The sequence below is a fragment of the Cervus elaphus genome, chromosome 17 (genome assembly GCF_910594005.1).
Source record: "Cervus elaphus chromosome 17, mCerEla1.1, whole genome shotgun sequence".
In the NCBI taxonomy this organism is placed as follows: domain Eukaryota; kingdom Metazoa; phylum Chordata; class Mammalia; order Artiodactyla; family Cervidae; genus Cervus; species Cervus elaphus.
The window spans coordinates 46,680,442-46,697,452 of NC_057831.1; the positions used below are offsets into that span (position 1 = coordinate 46,680,442).

The 17,011-nt window shown below is 39.1% G+C and overlaps 1 protein-coding gene across 1 annotated transcript in view; it reads right to left on the bottom strand.

Annotated features, from left to right (window-relative positions):
* Positions 1-604: 604 nt before the first annotated feature.
* Positions 605-17,011, bottom strand: part of LOC122673364 (translation machinery-associated protein 7-like) — a 73,115-nt gene continuing 56,708 nt past the window's right edge. Inside the window, exon 4 of the mRNA XM_043871096.1 lies at positions 605-796. Coding sequence (XP_043727031.1) covers positions 605-796 — 192 coding nt within the window. The remainder of the gene's footprint in view (positions 797-17,011) is intronic.

The window sequence follows — 17,011 nt, forward strand, 5'->3', positions numbered from 1 at the left end:
ATGATTTGGTGGAGCGCTATGTCTGATGTCTTGCTTTGCAGTGTACTGATGATGTCATATAACCCGATAATAATTTTTCCTGGATCCATTTTTATTTCCTGATTCATTTAAATCAAAGATGATTTAGTTTGTAGTCTCTCGTTTTGCATGAATGTAGATTGAGAAAGTTACTCACTTTTTGCTCCCCCAGTGTTTGGCTACCTCATCTAAGGGCTTGGGGATCAGCAGGTAGAATGAAGTGACATGTAGTAATGTCACTCCTGTGTCAAGAAAACCTTGAGTCATGCGTGTTGAACACACTTAAGTTTATTTCTTTCTTCAACCACATTGCCATGTAGGCAGGGTGGCTCTTCTTTATCTTCTAGCTATACCTTCTGGAACAGGTGGCCACCAATGTAACCAGTCACAGAGATATATGGGGTATCCTGTGAGTTTTTTTTTTTTTTTTTTTTTTTTTACAAAATTTTATCCTTAAATGTACAATAGATTCCAAGACAATACTTCATTCTAGCTATAGGTGGCAACAGATATTACGGCAGGGAACACAGATGTTCAAACAGGAATGGAACTAAGGATCATCATTGCCTCAGGCACAAGGAACAGCTTACTTTTTGCCAGATTTCCTAATTCCACCTGTAGCCAGGTGGCTTTTTTCTATGGCCTTTGCTTTTAGCGCCTCATGTTTCTTCTGCTCCTCCTTCTGTTTCTGACTGAATGACTTATCTTCCTTGTCCAGCTCCTCAGCTTGCTTCTTGGGCTGCTTCTTGTCACCTTCGAGGCCTGATATGATGCCTGTCTGAGATGTTTATAACCATGAGGATTATAGCCATTTCACTGGCTGAAACTCAGTCAGATAGCCTCAACCCAAAGGAAATTGGAAAGTATAATTTTTCTGGATGTTCTGGAAGAGGGAACAATAGGTCACTACTGTAGTCATGGAAGGGCTTTCCTGGTGGCTCAGCAGTAAAGAATCTGCCTGTAAATACAGGAGATGCGGGTTCTATCCCTGGGTCAGGAAGAGCCCCTGGAGAAGGGCGTGGCAACCCACTCCAGTATTCTTGCCTGGAGAACCCTGTGGACTGAGGAGCCTGGAGGGCTATGGATCATAGGGTTGCAAAGAGTCTGACATGACTGAAGTGACTGAGCATGCACACATAATCATGGAAAAAGAAAACTCAGGAATCTGGGAAAAAACTCAGGAAGAAGATATCCCTCTTAGACAGCTAGTGTATAGCTTTGATGTGTTTCCATAAGTCCTAATTAACTGATGGGGATCCTTTTGAAGTCGGGGGTTTAAGACCAGAAAGTAGCTACAGAAATAGTTTGGGTTTAATATAATAAGAGGTAGAACCTCTTATTATTACCAAAGAATTGATGCTTTTGAACTGTGGTTTTGGAGAAGACTCTTGAGAGTCCCTTGGACTGCAAGGAGATCCAAAAAGTTCATCCTAAAGGAGATCAGTCCTGGGTGTTCATTGGAAGGACTGATGTTGAAGCTGAAACTCCAACACTATGGCCACCTCATGCGAAGAGCTGACTCATTTGAAAAGACCCTGATGCTGGGAAAGATTGAGGGCAGGAGGAGAAGGGGACGACAGAGGATGAGATGGTTGGATGGCATCACTGACTCAATGGACATGAGTTTGAGTAAACTCTGGGAGTTGGTGATGGACAGGGAGACCTGGCGTGCTGCAGTCCATGGGGTCTCAAAGAGTTGGACACGACTGAGCAACTGAATTGAACTGAACTGAACTGAGGTAGAACCCCAATGCTAAGTACTGAGAAAGAGGAAATGCATTAAGAACAACTATACCACTGAGAATCTACAGTATTGGGAAACTGATCTGTAGACAAAAGAAAGGGGCAAATGAAAAATTATTTTCAAGAATGCCTAACTGCATAGACATAAAGATGGTGATTTCTACATCAATGGTAGGAAAATGAGAAGAGCTGGATTTATTGGAATCCAAGATGATAAAATTGGGTTTTGAAATCTTGGTTTGAATTCCAAGCAGAACAGTCCTGGGGTTGCTTGAAGAAGTGTCTGAGAGCCAAATCCATGGTAAGTTAAACCATGGAAGCAAGTGAATACTTAGAAGCAGATGAAGGCATAACTACATATAGAGAAAGAAAGATTCTAGAACCAAGTTTTGAAGAATATCCTCAGGCAATGCAAAATCACATATAGCATGTCATAGGTTCTGCTTATAAGAGAATCCAAAACAAGGTAAGAATGATTTCAGTAAATTAAGATTTAAAAATTAATTTATTTTTTGCTGTTTTAATCATTCCTTTTTATTGATACATATTTTTTTTAACATTTGGGATACATGATATATGATACCTGTTCGTTTTTCAGAGCAAAGCAGTTGTTATTTAATTTTGTATATTCTATAAAGCAAAACAATGATTTGCTTATTCTTTTTCCCTAGGGCAAATGATTATTTTAAAGAACCCTAATATGTAACCTATGCCTTTGTCTGTATATCTATATAGAACAATAGCTATCTAATCCTATAATATTAAAGGAATTATTTTTAACTTTCTCAAAGTTACATGGCTCCCTTCTCTCTAGCCAGTTTTTAAAATAACCATTTCATTGAAAATAATTGGATGAGTTATGACAATGAAGCAGGTCTGTGAAATGTATTTTCTGCTTTGAGTTGTTCATTTGCTTGCATGACTCTAACCTGTCTTGAAGGCAGATTAACAACAATTAACAACCCCAGAAGAAAAGTAAAATAATTAATAATGAATTTTAACAGATGGCACAGTAGCTAAAATGTGTGTGGTAGGAAGCAGAAGAGACTAGTACTCGGAGGAGATAATTCTGAGGCATTTTATTTTTCTTGGTGTGTTGCATAACTGAAAGACTCTTTCATGATGGACTTTGGAGAAATCCTCTTAGTTTAAAACCCTCGATAGGAATGCACAAGTGGCCTTCTTTAACCACAGAGTCTGAACTATCTCTTAGTTTTTCTATAGGAAAATATCAGTAAGGATTAAAAAAAAAGAAGATTAGAAAAAAGTATTTTCTGAAACAAGTTGTTTTAAGAGAATGTGGAGAAACTGGCTTCAGACTGAGGAAGACCAATCTCTTATCACTTTCACAAACTTGAAAAGTTTCCCAAGGTACCAGGAGCCTGAGTAGAATGACCGTAGTTTTGCTTATCACTCATTGTTCAGTAATGAAAGTAGATGTGTTCGAATGTTTTATGATAATTATTCGCTGGAGATTTTTCCTGGGAGCTTGTTTGGTGTGTGTGTGTGTAAAGAGATGAAAAGACTCTTGGATTTAGGCACCGTTATTGAATTAAAAATTATAAAAAAGATAAGATACTTTGCCTTCAGGTAGAGACAATCTAGTCTCTTCTTTTGATTGTTTATATACCCTAAATATAACAGAGAACAATGAATGTGGGTGGAAACACAGAATGCAATATGCATAGAATATTATTTTATGATTTTTTTTTTATTCAACAAATATTCATCCAAGCCAAAGGTGAGGAGGGACTGAAATACAGTCACCATTCTGCTTGACAGACTGTGTCCTCTGCTAACAACTTCAGGGTGAAGTTGCATTTGCCCTAAAGAAATTTGTTCTACTTTTCATAGAGGATCTCTCCATGGACCAAGTCAACGGCCTGTGCAGAAACACCTGCTTAAATAAGGTACTTTTTCCTTTTATTTTTGCACAAAGTTTACTTAATAATGCCATTTGCAGCAACATGAATGCACCTGGAGATTATCATACCAAGTAAAGTAAGACAGCGAAAGACAAATGTCATATGATATCACTTATGGAATCTAAAAAATGATACTAATGAACCTCTCTACAAAGCAGAAAAAAACTCACAGGCATAGAAAACAAACTACGATTATCAAATGGGAAAGAGGATACTGGAGGGGCATGTATTAATTAAAAGTTTGGGATTAACAGATACACACAACTATAAGTAAAATAGATAAAAATACAAGGACCAACTATATGGCACAGGGAAATATAATTAAATCTTTTAATAATAATATTTTTTATAATTTAAAAATTATAATTTTTAAAAATAATTTAAAAATCTTTTAATAATTTAAATCTTATACTTAAATCTTAAAACTTACGATGGAAAAGAATCTGAAAAAGAATGTGTGTGTGTGTGTATATATATGAATATGAATTACTTTGCTGTAAACCTAAAACTAATAAAACATTGCAAATAAAAAAAAAAAAAAGCAAATACTCAACAAATCCTGAGCGTGACTCCAGCTATCATTCTAAAGTCCAAAACTTAACACGAGTTCTTGTTTATAGACCCTGAAAGCAAAAAGAATTGAAAACATTTTGTATAAACTGATTTTAAGACTGTGTTTTGTAACATCTCCCAGTGAATAAAAGGGGACAGAGTACCTGTATATTGGCGCTCAGGTTTAAACAGTTTAGATTTCTTACTTCTTTTTTCATTTCTTTCTTTTTGTCCCTGGACACATCTGGGAAGCTAATAGACAAATCCTTCAGTCTTCTCTGAATGTGACAGACTTTGTGTCTCAGTTGATTAGAAAGTCAAGCTGTGCTAATGATGGGGGCAACCTTGTCAGGGTTGATTGGTGTAAAGTCTCTAGAGGTTAGTACATGTCTCAGGATAGGGACCTGTTCACCTCTATGGAAGATGACTCTAACACATCTCTGAGGAAAGGAGAATGGAAGTTCCAGGCAGAGCAAGGAGGCTACCTGGGTCAAGAGAATACATGCAGAGGGGGAACTTGGGCTTTGGATTTCATGTCTGTTGTTGAGGGAACTGGCATCTGATTTCAGAAGTAACTAAAGGATCAGAGAATAAAACAAACAAACAAAAACTACAGAAAGCTGCATGTGCCTTGACATTTTATATTACACTTAGAAAATCTAGGAAGGCTTTGGTGAGCATCTCAAAACATCTATATTATTACTTTACAGATCAGGAACCTCATGATAAATTTAGCATTTGGGCTAGAACCTAGATCTACTGGCAGATTTCACTTCACAATGTAGAATTAAGGTTAAAGGAAGGGGAACATTCAATAAAATGTTTCTGCATACACTGCACCTGATTAAAATCGGCAATTAGGCTCTAACTAAAACCAATGGAAGAAAAATAAGCAATTCAGCATTTGAACATCTTATATGCGGGAGTTCAAATGATAACAAGATCTCTAGAGAACAAAAGGCCATAGAAAAATAAGAAACGGGCAGTTGTCTGAACTTCTTAGATTGTTCTAATTCAGACTGAGCCTTGCTTGTTGGACCCAAGCAGGGGTTCTGGGAGTTCTGGCTGAGTGTGGGTGTGGAACCAGCCTTGACACAAGACTGTAAAATGAGGACTTGAGAGAGGTCAGAAATTTAATATCCTTGGGTGATGCTGAGTTTGACAGCCCACGCAGACAGAATGCCCAAGCAGCTAACTGACAATATTGGTCTAAGTAGTAGAAATTGAATATGAGGCAACTGGCGGAAGACTTGGTATCTTGGTGCAGCAGAGCAAGAAAGGCTAGGTTAGCTGGAAGATGATGAGTTGATTATGTGTTGACATTATAGGAACTTTAAAAGAAAAGCCTAATGCCATACCTGAAGGTGGGAGGGAAACCTTAGAGGTGCTAAGCCTGTTTGGATCTCTGCCTGTGACTGCTTAGAGGAAGTTGAGTCATGAGATGGAGGATATGGAAAGAAATAGGTGTCCTGAGGTTTGTTTTGATGCCTGATTGAGGAAAATGCCCGCTGGCCCACTGTGCAAGGGTGGGTCAGGGTGGTTAGAGTATGGGATACTGACTGAGAAGATCTATTGACCGTACCTTTTTCTTCAGACAACAAATATTTATCAAGCACCAATTTAGTACCAGCTACCCAAGATGCAACTGTGAGCATGACAGACAGGATCACTGTCTTCATAATGCTTATTATATTTATAGAAAGGAAATAAGCAGCTAGATACAGGAGTAAAATTAAGTCCAAATACGCTACGAAAACAAACAAACAAAGAATAGGGTATCACATAATGGAAGAGATTCTTTAAAGTAGGTGCTTTGGGAAGATCTTTATGATAAGGGGATGTTTAACCTGATGAAAAAGATTTGCCTATTTGGAGAACTGCTGCAAAGCATTCTAGGCATAGGAAAGAGCAAAAAAAGAAACTGAGGAAGGAAATACTTCAAGGAACTACCTCAGTTCAGTTCAGTCGCTCAGTCATGTCTGACTCTTTGCGACCCCATGAATCGCAGCACACCAGGCCTCCCCGTCCATCACCAACTCCCGGAGTTTACTCAAACTCATGTCCATTGAGTCAGTGATGCCATCCAGCCATCTCATCCTCTGTCGTCCCCTTCTCCTCCTGCCCCCAATCCCTCCCAGCATCAGGGTCTTTTCCAATGAGTCAACTCTTCGCATGAGGTGGCCCAAGTATTGGAGTTTCAGCTTCAGCATCAGTCCTTCCAATGAACACCCAGGACTGATTTCCTTTAGGATGGACTGGTTGGATCTCCTTCTAGTCCAAGGGACTTTCAAGAGTCTTCTCCAACACTACCGTTCAAAAGCATCAATTCTTAGGCACTCAGCTTTCTTCACAGTCCAACTCTCACATCCATACATGACCACTGGAACCATCTAGGAAGTGTTGAAAGGGCAGGTTACGAGAGCAGGGTTTGCATGTGGAGTATGGCATGAGGTGAATTTGGAGGTGTCAGAAGAGAGGGGACCATGTTTTATATTATGGGTTTGGGTAAGTGTGGAAGCCAAGGTGGTGTCCAGTCATATTCTCGTGTGGTCCTTCCACACATTGTACTAGGATTAGTCTGTGTGACCAGTAGAATATGGTAGAAGTAATGGTATGGGACATTAGAGATTACGTTATAAATAATACCATGGGTTGTATTTTGGGTGTGGGTTCTCCCTGACTTTCTCTTATTCTCTCTTTCTTGGATTATCTGCTCTGGGGGAAACCAGCTGCCATCTTGTGAACAATCTTGCAAAGAGGCTCACGTGGTGAGAAAATGTAGCTTCCTGTTTAAGGCCATATAAGTTATTATGGAACTGGATCCTCCAGTCCCAATCACACCATCAGATCACTGCAACTCCAGTCAACAGCTTGACTGCAATCTCTTGAGCTTATCCTGTGCTTGAATGACTGAGCAAACAAGTTCCAGATTCCTGATCATTAGAAACTGTGAGATAATAAATTGTTGTTTCAAGCTGCTAAACTTGAGGTCCTTTGTTATGTAGCAATAGGATCTTATATAGTAAGGAATTTGATTTCATCTAAATACAATGCCTTTTTGAGCCACGGGAAAGGGGGGATCACTGCAATTATCACTGGCTTGAAGGTTGACCAGTTGACCTCTTGAGATTGTTGTTCATTGAGTTTGCAGGACTTCTTCCCTGTCGACAATGTTACATTCAGTCTCCTTATTTTTAGGACTCAAGTGCCAACAGAATGAAGAAGGTGTACTACTTGCAGTTGCCTTGAAAACAAAGACAGAACTACATTTAGAGATTTAACAAAGTAGTGTTCCTCTCTTCAGTACAAACTGAAGAAGAAACATTTCGAGTATTGTTGTCTACTCTATGAACTTTTGTAGAGTAACTTGGAGGAACAGTTCTGTGTTCAGCATTGTGAGACAAGGACTATGACCAGAATAACAGTTCCTGTCCTCTAGTAGTTACTCACCATCTAGGGTGGAGAGAGATTATTTTAGGCTCTGTGCAAATTGGTGGCACTTCTCTTCTCCTGACCAGATGGCACTTTGTTCCTACTGTTAACAAGGAGACTAAAATTGCAAAACTCCAAAAGACAAAGACTGGTCTAAGGGTTTTCTCTTCCTTTATTTCCTAACAAATACAAGCACTATTTATATTGCTTCCTGACCTATATAAAACTATGAGACTTTTTCCCATCTAAAGAATATTGGGCCCAGGCGTGGATAAGGCTTTCCTGTTGTTAAGGTGAATGGTTGAGGGGGTTAATCTGAAGCTTATGTCTATGAAGCTTTTGTCTTAAGTCTACGTACAAGTAAAGGGTGACGTATCTAAGACCAAGGATGTTCTTAGCCCTCTACTGTTTCAATCAAGGCACAGAAACTGAATTTATCCTGATGTCCTATCACTATCTTATATGCTCATATTTGGGACCTTGAGAGACAAGCTCTCTCCTAATTTTTGTTGTTGTTGTTCAGTCACTAAGTCATGTCTGACTCTCTGTGACCCCATGCACTGCAGCACTCCAGTCTTCCCTGTCCTTCACTATCTCCCAGAGTTTGCTCAAACTCATGTCCATTGAGTCTGTGATGCCATCCAATCCTCTCATCCTCTGCCGCCCCTTCTCCTGCCCTCATTCTTTCCCAGCATCAGGTTCCCTAATTTTATAAATCCATAAAGAGCAAGCAATCATAGTTTAAAAACACAGGAGACTTGAGCATCTACATATATCTCTTTTTGCTGTGGACACTCTCTCTCTTAACTGTATATAGAGGTCTTTGCATTTCTTCCTTCAGAAGAATAGACAATAGACATTGTTCTTTAATTCCTCTGATCTCTAGGAGAAGCAAAACCTTTACTGGCAGGGACAGGGAGGCATCAGGCTGTTTGTAGGGATTTTTTCCCCACGCACCTCCTAAAGCCCAAGCAAACCCAGAACAAACACTATCAAGATAAGATATGCCATTGGAGGTATATACCTCAAGGTGACTTTGAGATTTGGGGCCCTTGTTTGGAGTTCTGAGCAGTCTTAATAAGCAGGTCTATCATCTCAGTGAAGAAGGAGATCAAATGGGTGCACCAAGGCAGAACTGATTGGCTAAGTTGCCAATGGCCACAGAACGATCCAGGAAAAGCCTGGCACTGGGAGGACAGAAACAGCTGTATCCAAGCTGCACTGAAATCTGTCTCTAATTACATTCACCCAATAAAAGCTTGGTTATTTACCACTGGAAAATGGTTCATGATGGGACTTACATCTCTCATCCTTCTAAGTGGTTTTGCCAAGTTCTTTTCTTCCTCTAGGTTTGAGGTGCCAAATGTTGAGAGAGCACATTTCCAGAAGGTCCTATTTCTTGCCTGGCAACAATGTGGAATCATCTAGTAATCGTGAATGCTAAGGGGATATTTACTTCTTAAAAAAAAGAACCAGTCTTTTCACGAGGGCATTACTGTTATCTGTGTTGTAGGAAGATAAAGCAGCCAAAGTTCTTCATTTATCCAATGGCAGGCAGCCCAGGTTAACTATGTTTCTGAGTTAGTCTTAGTGACTGCCACTGGATACAGGTTTCCACAGTTCCATTGTGGATAACGTACTACTGCATTAGCCCTGGGAGCGACATTAACCGGTCAATAAAGGCCTCATGAGGTGTTTTATATGCCAATGTCAGTCAGCATATAGCAGGACACTGGTAGTCATTAAGCAGGCTGTGTCTGCTGAATGGTGTTCATTTTCAGTCTTGTCGGTGTTATGTTCTTAAACAGAAGTGTTACCACCACACATGGGGATTGTACTGTTTTCTGAAGTCTCAGTCTTAGCCTAACCAACTGCCTGGATGTAATTTGAAAAATGACAGTGAGCAGATTCTATATGACATAGTGGTTACTCTGATTAGCTTTGGGGCCAGGCAGACTCTGTTTTCAGTATGAGGTGAGCTTGAGTTCCTTAGTCTTACTGAGCCTTGGTTTCTGCCAGGGAACAAGTGGGGACAATAATACAAATAAAGTAAAAGGAGAATGCATTTTCACCATTCCTGGTTCCAAGGGAGATATGTGCCAGGCTTTGATAATACATGCAAAATGCTTAGAATGTCTAGTATACATTAGATAAGTGGTTTTTATCATTGGAAGAAATTCTGAGCCCCTGTTTACCAATAGGGAAATTGAAAGGTGGTTGATATCTCTGGTTATTCTATGAATTCATTGTGAGAGCAGCGTTAAATGTTCTTGTCCTTGATTTCTTGCCTGATGTGGTTTTCATAATCTTTATTTGTCCTAGATGGTTTATGCTGAAAAGATCTGTGTAGGAGTCATTTTTGCAGATTTTGTGTTAACAAAATAAATAGAACAAATTTCATCTTTTTCTCTCAAAATAAGTTCTTTACATTGGCCAACCCACTCACTCCATCCTTCCCGTCCTTTCTCAACCCACATAGGCCTCCCCTTCTACTCCTCTGGAGACTGAAAACTTGTCAGCTGGCATCTGCTGATGGTAAATGCTTTCGTTTTCCTTCATTAGGAAAGAATCTCAAGAAATACAGTAACAGGGAGCATAGGAAGAAAACAAGAATTAGCTCTTTCTTTTTCAGTTTGCTGCTTGATTCCTTTTCAACTCATTAAATATATTGGTAAGTCTAAGAATAGGCAATTGGATTCCATTTCCCTTGTCAGTTTGGATCAACTGGCAATGACTTTCTGGAACATTGTCTTCTGAAGGCTTCTGATGGTGTGTTCAGATTCAACAGTGAAAAACTGTAGTAGTCAACTTAAAGTGAATCCCATGAGTGCATAAAATGAAGGAGATATTTGCTATCCATGTCTTAAGGTTTCAGATTAATGGTAATGACAGAAAATCTTCTAGGGCGAGAGTCATGGTTGACTCAACTTGATTCATCCTAACATAATTCAGTGCTTTGCATTTTGCTTCTCAAACTTATTTATTTATTCAGCAATACTTGCTGAGTACCTACAATATTCTGGGAATCTGTTCAGTCAGAAAGTGGATTCCACTGACAACAAGCAGGGTGTACCAAGTTCCATAGTTTACCACTCACTTGTTCTATTTCTTTCTCTTCCTTTTATTTGCCATTATCTCAATTCAGGACCTCATCATCATAACCTGGGCTGTTATCCTCATGGGTTTCTGGGCATTAAGAGGAAACCACTCCATTCCACTGACAGCACAACTGCTTAAGATCTTGAAACATACTTACAAGTTCTCCCAAGGAAGGGATGAAGTAATGCTGAGGGAATAGAGAGGGAGAGAGAAGAGAGACAGAAGGTAGAACTAAGTGGATAAGTACTGTTACTGACAGATTACTGGGAGAAAAAAAAAAAACTTACTTGAAGATAGTTTTCAATTAAGCAGAGACACCAAGAAAGACAAATTTTCTCTTTCTCAAAATGTGTCATACAGACACATGCTTTTTTTGGTCTTTCTTTGTAAGTTGTAACAACTATGACTTCTAGTCTCCTAAATGATGCCCTAGCCATCATCTTACCCCATTCACTCCATTCATCCCATGTTGCTAGAAAATTTTTTCTAAAATGTACATCTCCATCTCTGTTACTCCTCTGCTTAAAATCCTTTGATCCTCCCCTTACCCACAGTGGAAGTTCTTTGTAAGGACCTATCAGTGCATTAGGATAGTTGGTGAAGTGTGAACTGAATGTCCGCTACTGAGTTAACCTATTGAAGATCAGTAGTAATTTAATTTTTAATGTGAATTTTGCCATTTTGAACTCCAACATCTTTCCTGAGTGGAATAGCAAGAAATGAGGTTGTGTGTAGTTTTCTCCTCTGTCATGACATACAACATGTGGCCACTACCAGCAATGACTGTGATGATGTCCTTCAGTATTTCACTCGAATTCTGGGACTTTCCAGGGATATGTATCCTGAATTGCATCATTAGTTGTCACAGATTTTACAGTAGAAAAGCCTCTAACTCACCAAATAAATTCCAAATTCCATGAAGACTATATAAGAACTTCCCTGATATTTTATCTCTTTAGACAAACCTCTGAGAGTACCAATTCCACCGTCTACTTGTTCAACGTGGTCTCTCCTTCTGCAATATTTTCACCCTCCCCTTCAATCAACTTGGTAAGCTCAAATATTTTAAAATCACAATTTATTTCAAGCCTTACTTTCTCTATGATGTCTACCTTGTTACTTCCTCCCTGACTCTGGTAGAATTGACTGCTTACACAAATTGCACAAGAATTGGAAGAAGGAGATCTTTTCCTTGTGCATCTCTCTCTTTTCATTCCTCCATCATGAGAGCTCCCCCTTCTGGTCTCCCAACTCTATTTAAGTGAGATTTCTGTTTATTCAAGTTTATAACACTGAGACACTCAACTTGGTGCTCTGTGACAGCCAAGAAGGGTGGAATGGGGGAGAGGGGTGGGAGGGAAGTTCAAGAGGGAGAGAACGTTTATATACTTACAGCTTGCTCATGTTGTATGGCAGAAACCAACACAGCATGGTAAAGCAATTATCCACAAATAGAGAAAAAAAAAATGTTTTACATCCATGATAAGATTTGCATGGCTGAAATCTCTCTGTGAACCATTGCTTTGGGAAACTCCTATATAACATCTACCTGGGATTCACAAGTGATTCAGTGGGAAAGAATCCGCCTGACAACCCAGGGGACCCAGGAGATGAGGATTTGATCCTCAGGTCTGGAGCATCCCCTGGAGGAGGAAATGGCAACCCACTCCAGTATTCTTGCCAGGAAAATCCCACGGACAGAAGAACCTGGTGGACTACAGTCCATAGGGTCACAAAGAGTTGGATATGTCTGAGCATGTACTCACTTAGTCCAACAACCCAATGAGCTGGGTGCTGTTTTCCAGAGGGGAATACAGACAACCAGAGAGGATACATAACTTGCTCAAGGTCACAGAGCTAAAATGCGGCGGAGCCAAATTTAATGCCTGCCTGCAGCCTGACTCCGGAATTCTTGTTCTTTCCTTTATTTCTGCAGCCTCTTACATGAAACCCCTGGGATTATATTAACCTCTTTTAAAGTTAAAGATGTTTTTAATCTGTACCCAGCGCCAGCCAATAGTATTCTAATTTTGTGTTCTGCTGTGCAAGCCACATTTCTTTTTGTTTTAAACACTTCTCTATCTACAGTTTTAGGAGAGGGTATCAAGGGTTTGTCTTCTTACACAGGCCTGCTCTGACAACATGAGGGTGTTTTGCAGTGACAGTGTGCTTTAATTCAGAAAAATGGATGGCACAGGGATTCTTCTGCAGTAGGAGATTTATACGTATTTCCTCCTCTCTGTTAACAGGATTTATTCATACCCCCTGAACAACACATGCAAAAGGCTGCATTTTTCACTCCCTTCCATTCTCCAAAACAGTCATTAATATTTAACGAATAATCATTGCTATGACTTGAAATGCTTGCTATAACCAGATCAAACAAGGCAATCAGTTTTTACTTCTTAAAGCAATGGAAGGTAGTTAGTTTATTGTGTCTCTTTCAGAGAGTTTGGGTGGGGGTTTCAGCCACATCATTGCCACTTTATTATGCATATTAGTTGAATAGACTGAAATTAACGGTTGATGACTTCTTCATTGATATCTAACATTTTTTTTCCACAAACAGACTCTAATAAAGCAGTCAGTTAGAGCTATTAGACATATTTTAGGAGAATTTTTTGATGCATATCTTCACTTAGATTATGAAATTTAAATCATTGCTGCTATCAGTGTGAATACTAATGATATAGACTGCCAGATGGAAACCTTTCATAAATTTTCACTTTTCTCTTACAGTCAGTTGTAAATCTTAAGTAAATGACTTCTTGGGTGAACTATGTTGATGTCAGCTTTAATGCCTTATGTCCACACTGATTTCAATGTCATAAGTACCTGGAAGGCAGGCGACTCTTAATTAAATGTCATTTTCTTTTTCCATTATTGAACTAAAGCGGAGTGCAGACTCTGCTGGCATTGTCTGTGGCTTACTGGGGAACAGCTCAGCTCTTGCTTTGTCACAAGCGGGTTCTTCGGAGCTATTTAAAATGCTTTGGAGTCATGCAGTTTCTCCTCTCTTAACGAAAACTGTCTCTCCCAATGTGTCTTTCAGATAGCAAAATACTGTTTCCTTAGCCCTTTGTACTTCATTTTGACAAAACATAATCTGTAGATTTTTGCCTCATTTTAACAATTTTTTTCCTTCTGAAACTGATGTTTTAGTTCTCCTCAGGAGTGCTAATCTCCATATGAGAACTACACTGCATAAAACTTTTTTTTCCCTATAGGGATATATCAGTATTCAGACCGAATCTTCCAAAGGACTTTTCTTACCAATTATGAGGAGCTTCTGGTAGCTCATGGTTACTTATCACTTGCATTTCTTGTGGAGTTTTTCCCTTTTATTTGCTTTTTCAACAGAGCTGAACTTTAAGAGGTATTATACCTTATTTTTTCTTAAACAAAACAGGGGACAAAACAAAATGAAATTAAATGAAAGATTGTTCAAATGTTTCTTGTCCTCGGAAACCCAAAGGAGAAAGATGATAAAACTCAACAAAAATATTTAGGTGAGTCAATAAATATTCCTGGTAGAAATCTTAGAAATCATAAAGGTATGACAACTTTTTACAGTTATTGAGTTATTTTCTCACCAGTTGTTTATTTATTGATTTGGTTTACCATTAAACCTACGAACCCAGTGATAAATGTGCTTCCTTTGTTGTTACAATGTAATGCATTGAGCTTTCCTTGAAGCTTCATTAAAATTATATCTAAAGCACAGATTATAAGCAAATGATTAATAATACAATAACATGGACTATTGCTCTGTGGAACTGTTTGGAGTTCTGGGCTCTTTTTATCAGCCTTATCATCTGTTTTGTTCTCTGCTTCCATCCACGCAGGGAAGCAAATGCCCGTCATCTTTTTTTTTTTTTCCCATCAAGCAATAAGAACCATTCTTCTGTAGAAACAAAGGCACTGACAAAACATTATACTCCATTAAAATAATTTTCTGACATGGTTTCAATAATTAGTGTATTTCAGTTTCAACAACTGTAATTAAACCTGACCTTTAAGCTAATTATGTCTTGACATTTATGATTTTAAACTGGCTTTCCCTGTGGTGATGGCATGTTATATTCTGGTTCTAATGAACAGTTTTGTAGTATTTACCTGTTGTCAGAGGATCTCTGTGGTGACTTGAAGGGGACCACTTCCTGCAGCATCCTGTCACTAGAGACACATGGTACCATTCTGAAATAGTATTATCTGCCACAATATCAGGTTGACATTGAATTTCTGTAAGTGTTTTTGATATAATTACAGGTACAGCAAAATCCTTGCTGGAAATTTTCAAAGAATAGGTCAAAAATTAACTCAGCATTCGAGTGTTGATAAAGTGGGCTTTCTTGGGGTCTAATAATTTGTGGCAGTAAGTAAGATGAAGCTTCCTAGCTGCCATGAGAGACAAATTGTGTCAAAAGATGCCAAGGAAGGAGAAATCAAGATGGCGGGCTGGTTTTATTGACTATCATTAAGATTGAACTCTGGTGTTTTTCTTTGTTTTTTATTCTCTCCTTGGGTACTTCCAGCTTAGCTTTTTCTTCTCAATAATAACAACATAGCTAACATTTATCAAGCACTTACTATGTGTCAGGTACTCTGTTAAACACTTCACATGTATTATCTTAACAGTTTAACAGCCCTGTGAGGAAGAGATACTCTAGCATCTATCACAGTCAACTCAAAGTCCTTTGATTTTCTTCACTATTCTTTCTCTTGGCTGGGCTGGGCAGCATGTGGGAACTTAGTTCTTCAACCTGGATCAAACCCATGCCACCTGCAGTGGAAGTGTGGAGTCCTAACTACTGGGCCACCAGGGAATTCCCTCTTCAAATGATAAAAACCTATATTTGGTGAAGTCAAATAATACTTTGAAGTATTAGAGTCTGTATTTCTTTTATTCCCATTTTCTTTACATGATCACCCCATTCAACTTCCCTACCTTGCCCTATTAATCAGAGGCATTGACAATACTTTTAGGAACCTCAAGAAACAATCAAGTTTGATTTCTGACCTTGAAAGTGGGTCCTAAGAAAGCAGGGCTGTAACAAGAAAATTGGAGGGAGGATAGAGTAGGAACTAGAAAGTCAGGCTGCTCCTCTTCCCACCTCACTAAAGGCGTGAAAGAGAAGAGCAGGGATGATGGGTGACCTTAGTGAAGGGGAAGTAGGAGGCAGATGAGTGAATGGGAAAGGTGGTGTAAATCAGGTGGAGAGATGGTATGGGGTAAAGAATACAGGTAGTCACACAGAGCACAAGGGAGCATCCTGCAAGCCCAGTCATCATAGGCAGACCACTCGCTGCCAATGGAGAGTGTGGCTGAATTTCAATGTCCATGGGTTCTGCATTTGCAGACTCAACCAACCTCAGATCAAAAATATTCAGGAAAATAATTCCAGAAAGTTCAAAAAACAAAACTTGAATTTACTGCATGCTGGCAACTATTTACATAGCATTTCCATTGTATTTACAACTATTTATATAACATTTACATTGCATAACATTGTATAAGTAATCTAGAGATGATTTAAAGTACATAGAAGGATGTGAGTAGGTTATATGCAATATTATGCCATTTTATATAAAGAACTTGAGCATCTGCAGATTTTGGTGTCCACAGGGTGTCCTAGAACTAATCCTTGGAAGATATTGTTAATGTATATCTTCAGATGGGCAGAGAAACCATGCTAGTGGGGCCATTAGTCTTATTACCCTTGTGAGATGTGGACTTTTCATGAAAAGTTGCCTGTAGGTAGTTTATGGATTGTCCAGAGGGAAGGCACCTATTATGAGACCTCACTGAGGCCACCTAATTGCCCTGGGAGGACATCCACCTTTTTCTGTGGCCTGAGACATACAATTGTTGTTGTTGTTTAGTTGCTCAGTCATGATCTACTCCTTGCAACCCCATGGACTATAGCCTGCCAGTCTACTCTGTCCATGGGATTTCTGAGGCAAGAATACTGGAGTGGATTGCTATTTCCTTCGCCAAGGGATCTTCTGGACCCAGGGATCAAAACTGCATCTTCTGCTTGGCAGGTGGATTCTTTACCACCTAGGAAGCCCAAGATGTACATAAAAGTCCCAAAATAAAGAATAGATGTCATTACACCAAGAGAAAAGTCAGGAGGAACCAGAGCTCAAATTGCCAACATTTGCTGGATTATAGAGAAAGCAAGGGAATTCCAGAAAAACATCTTCCTCTGTTTCATCGACTGCACTAAAGTCTGACTGTC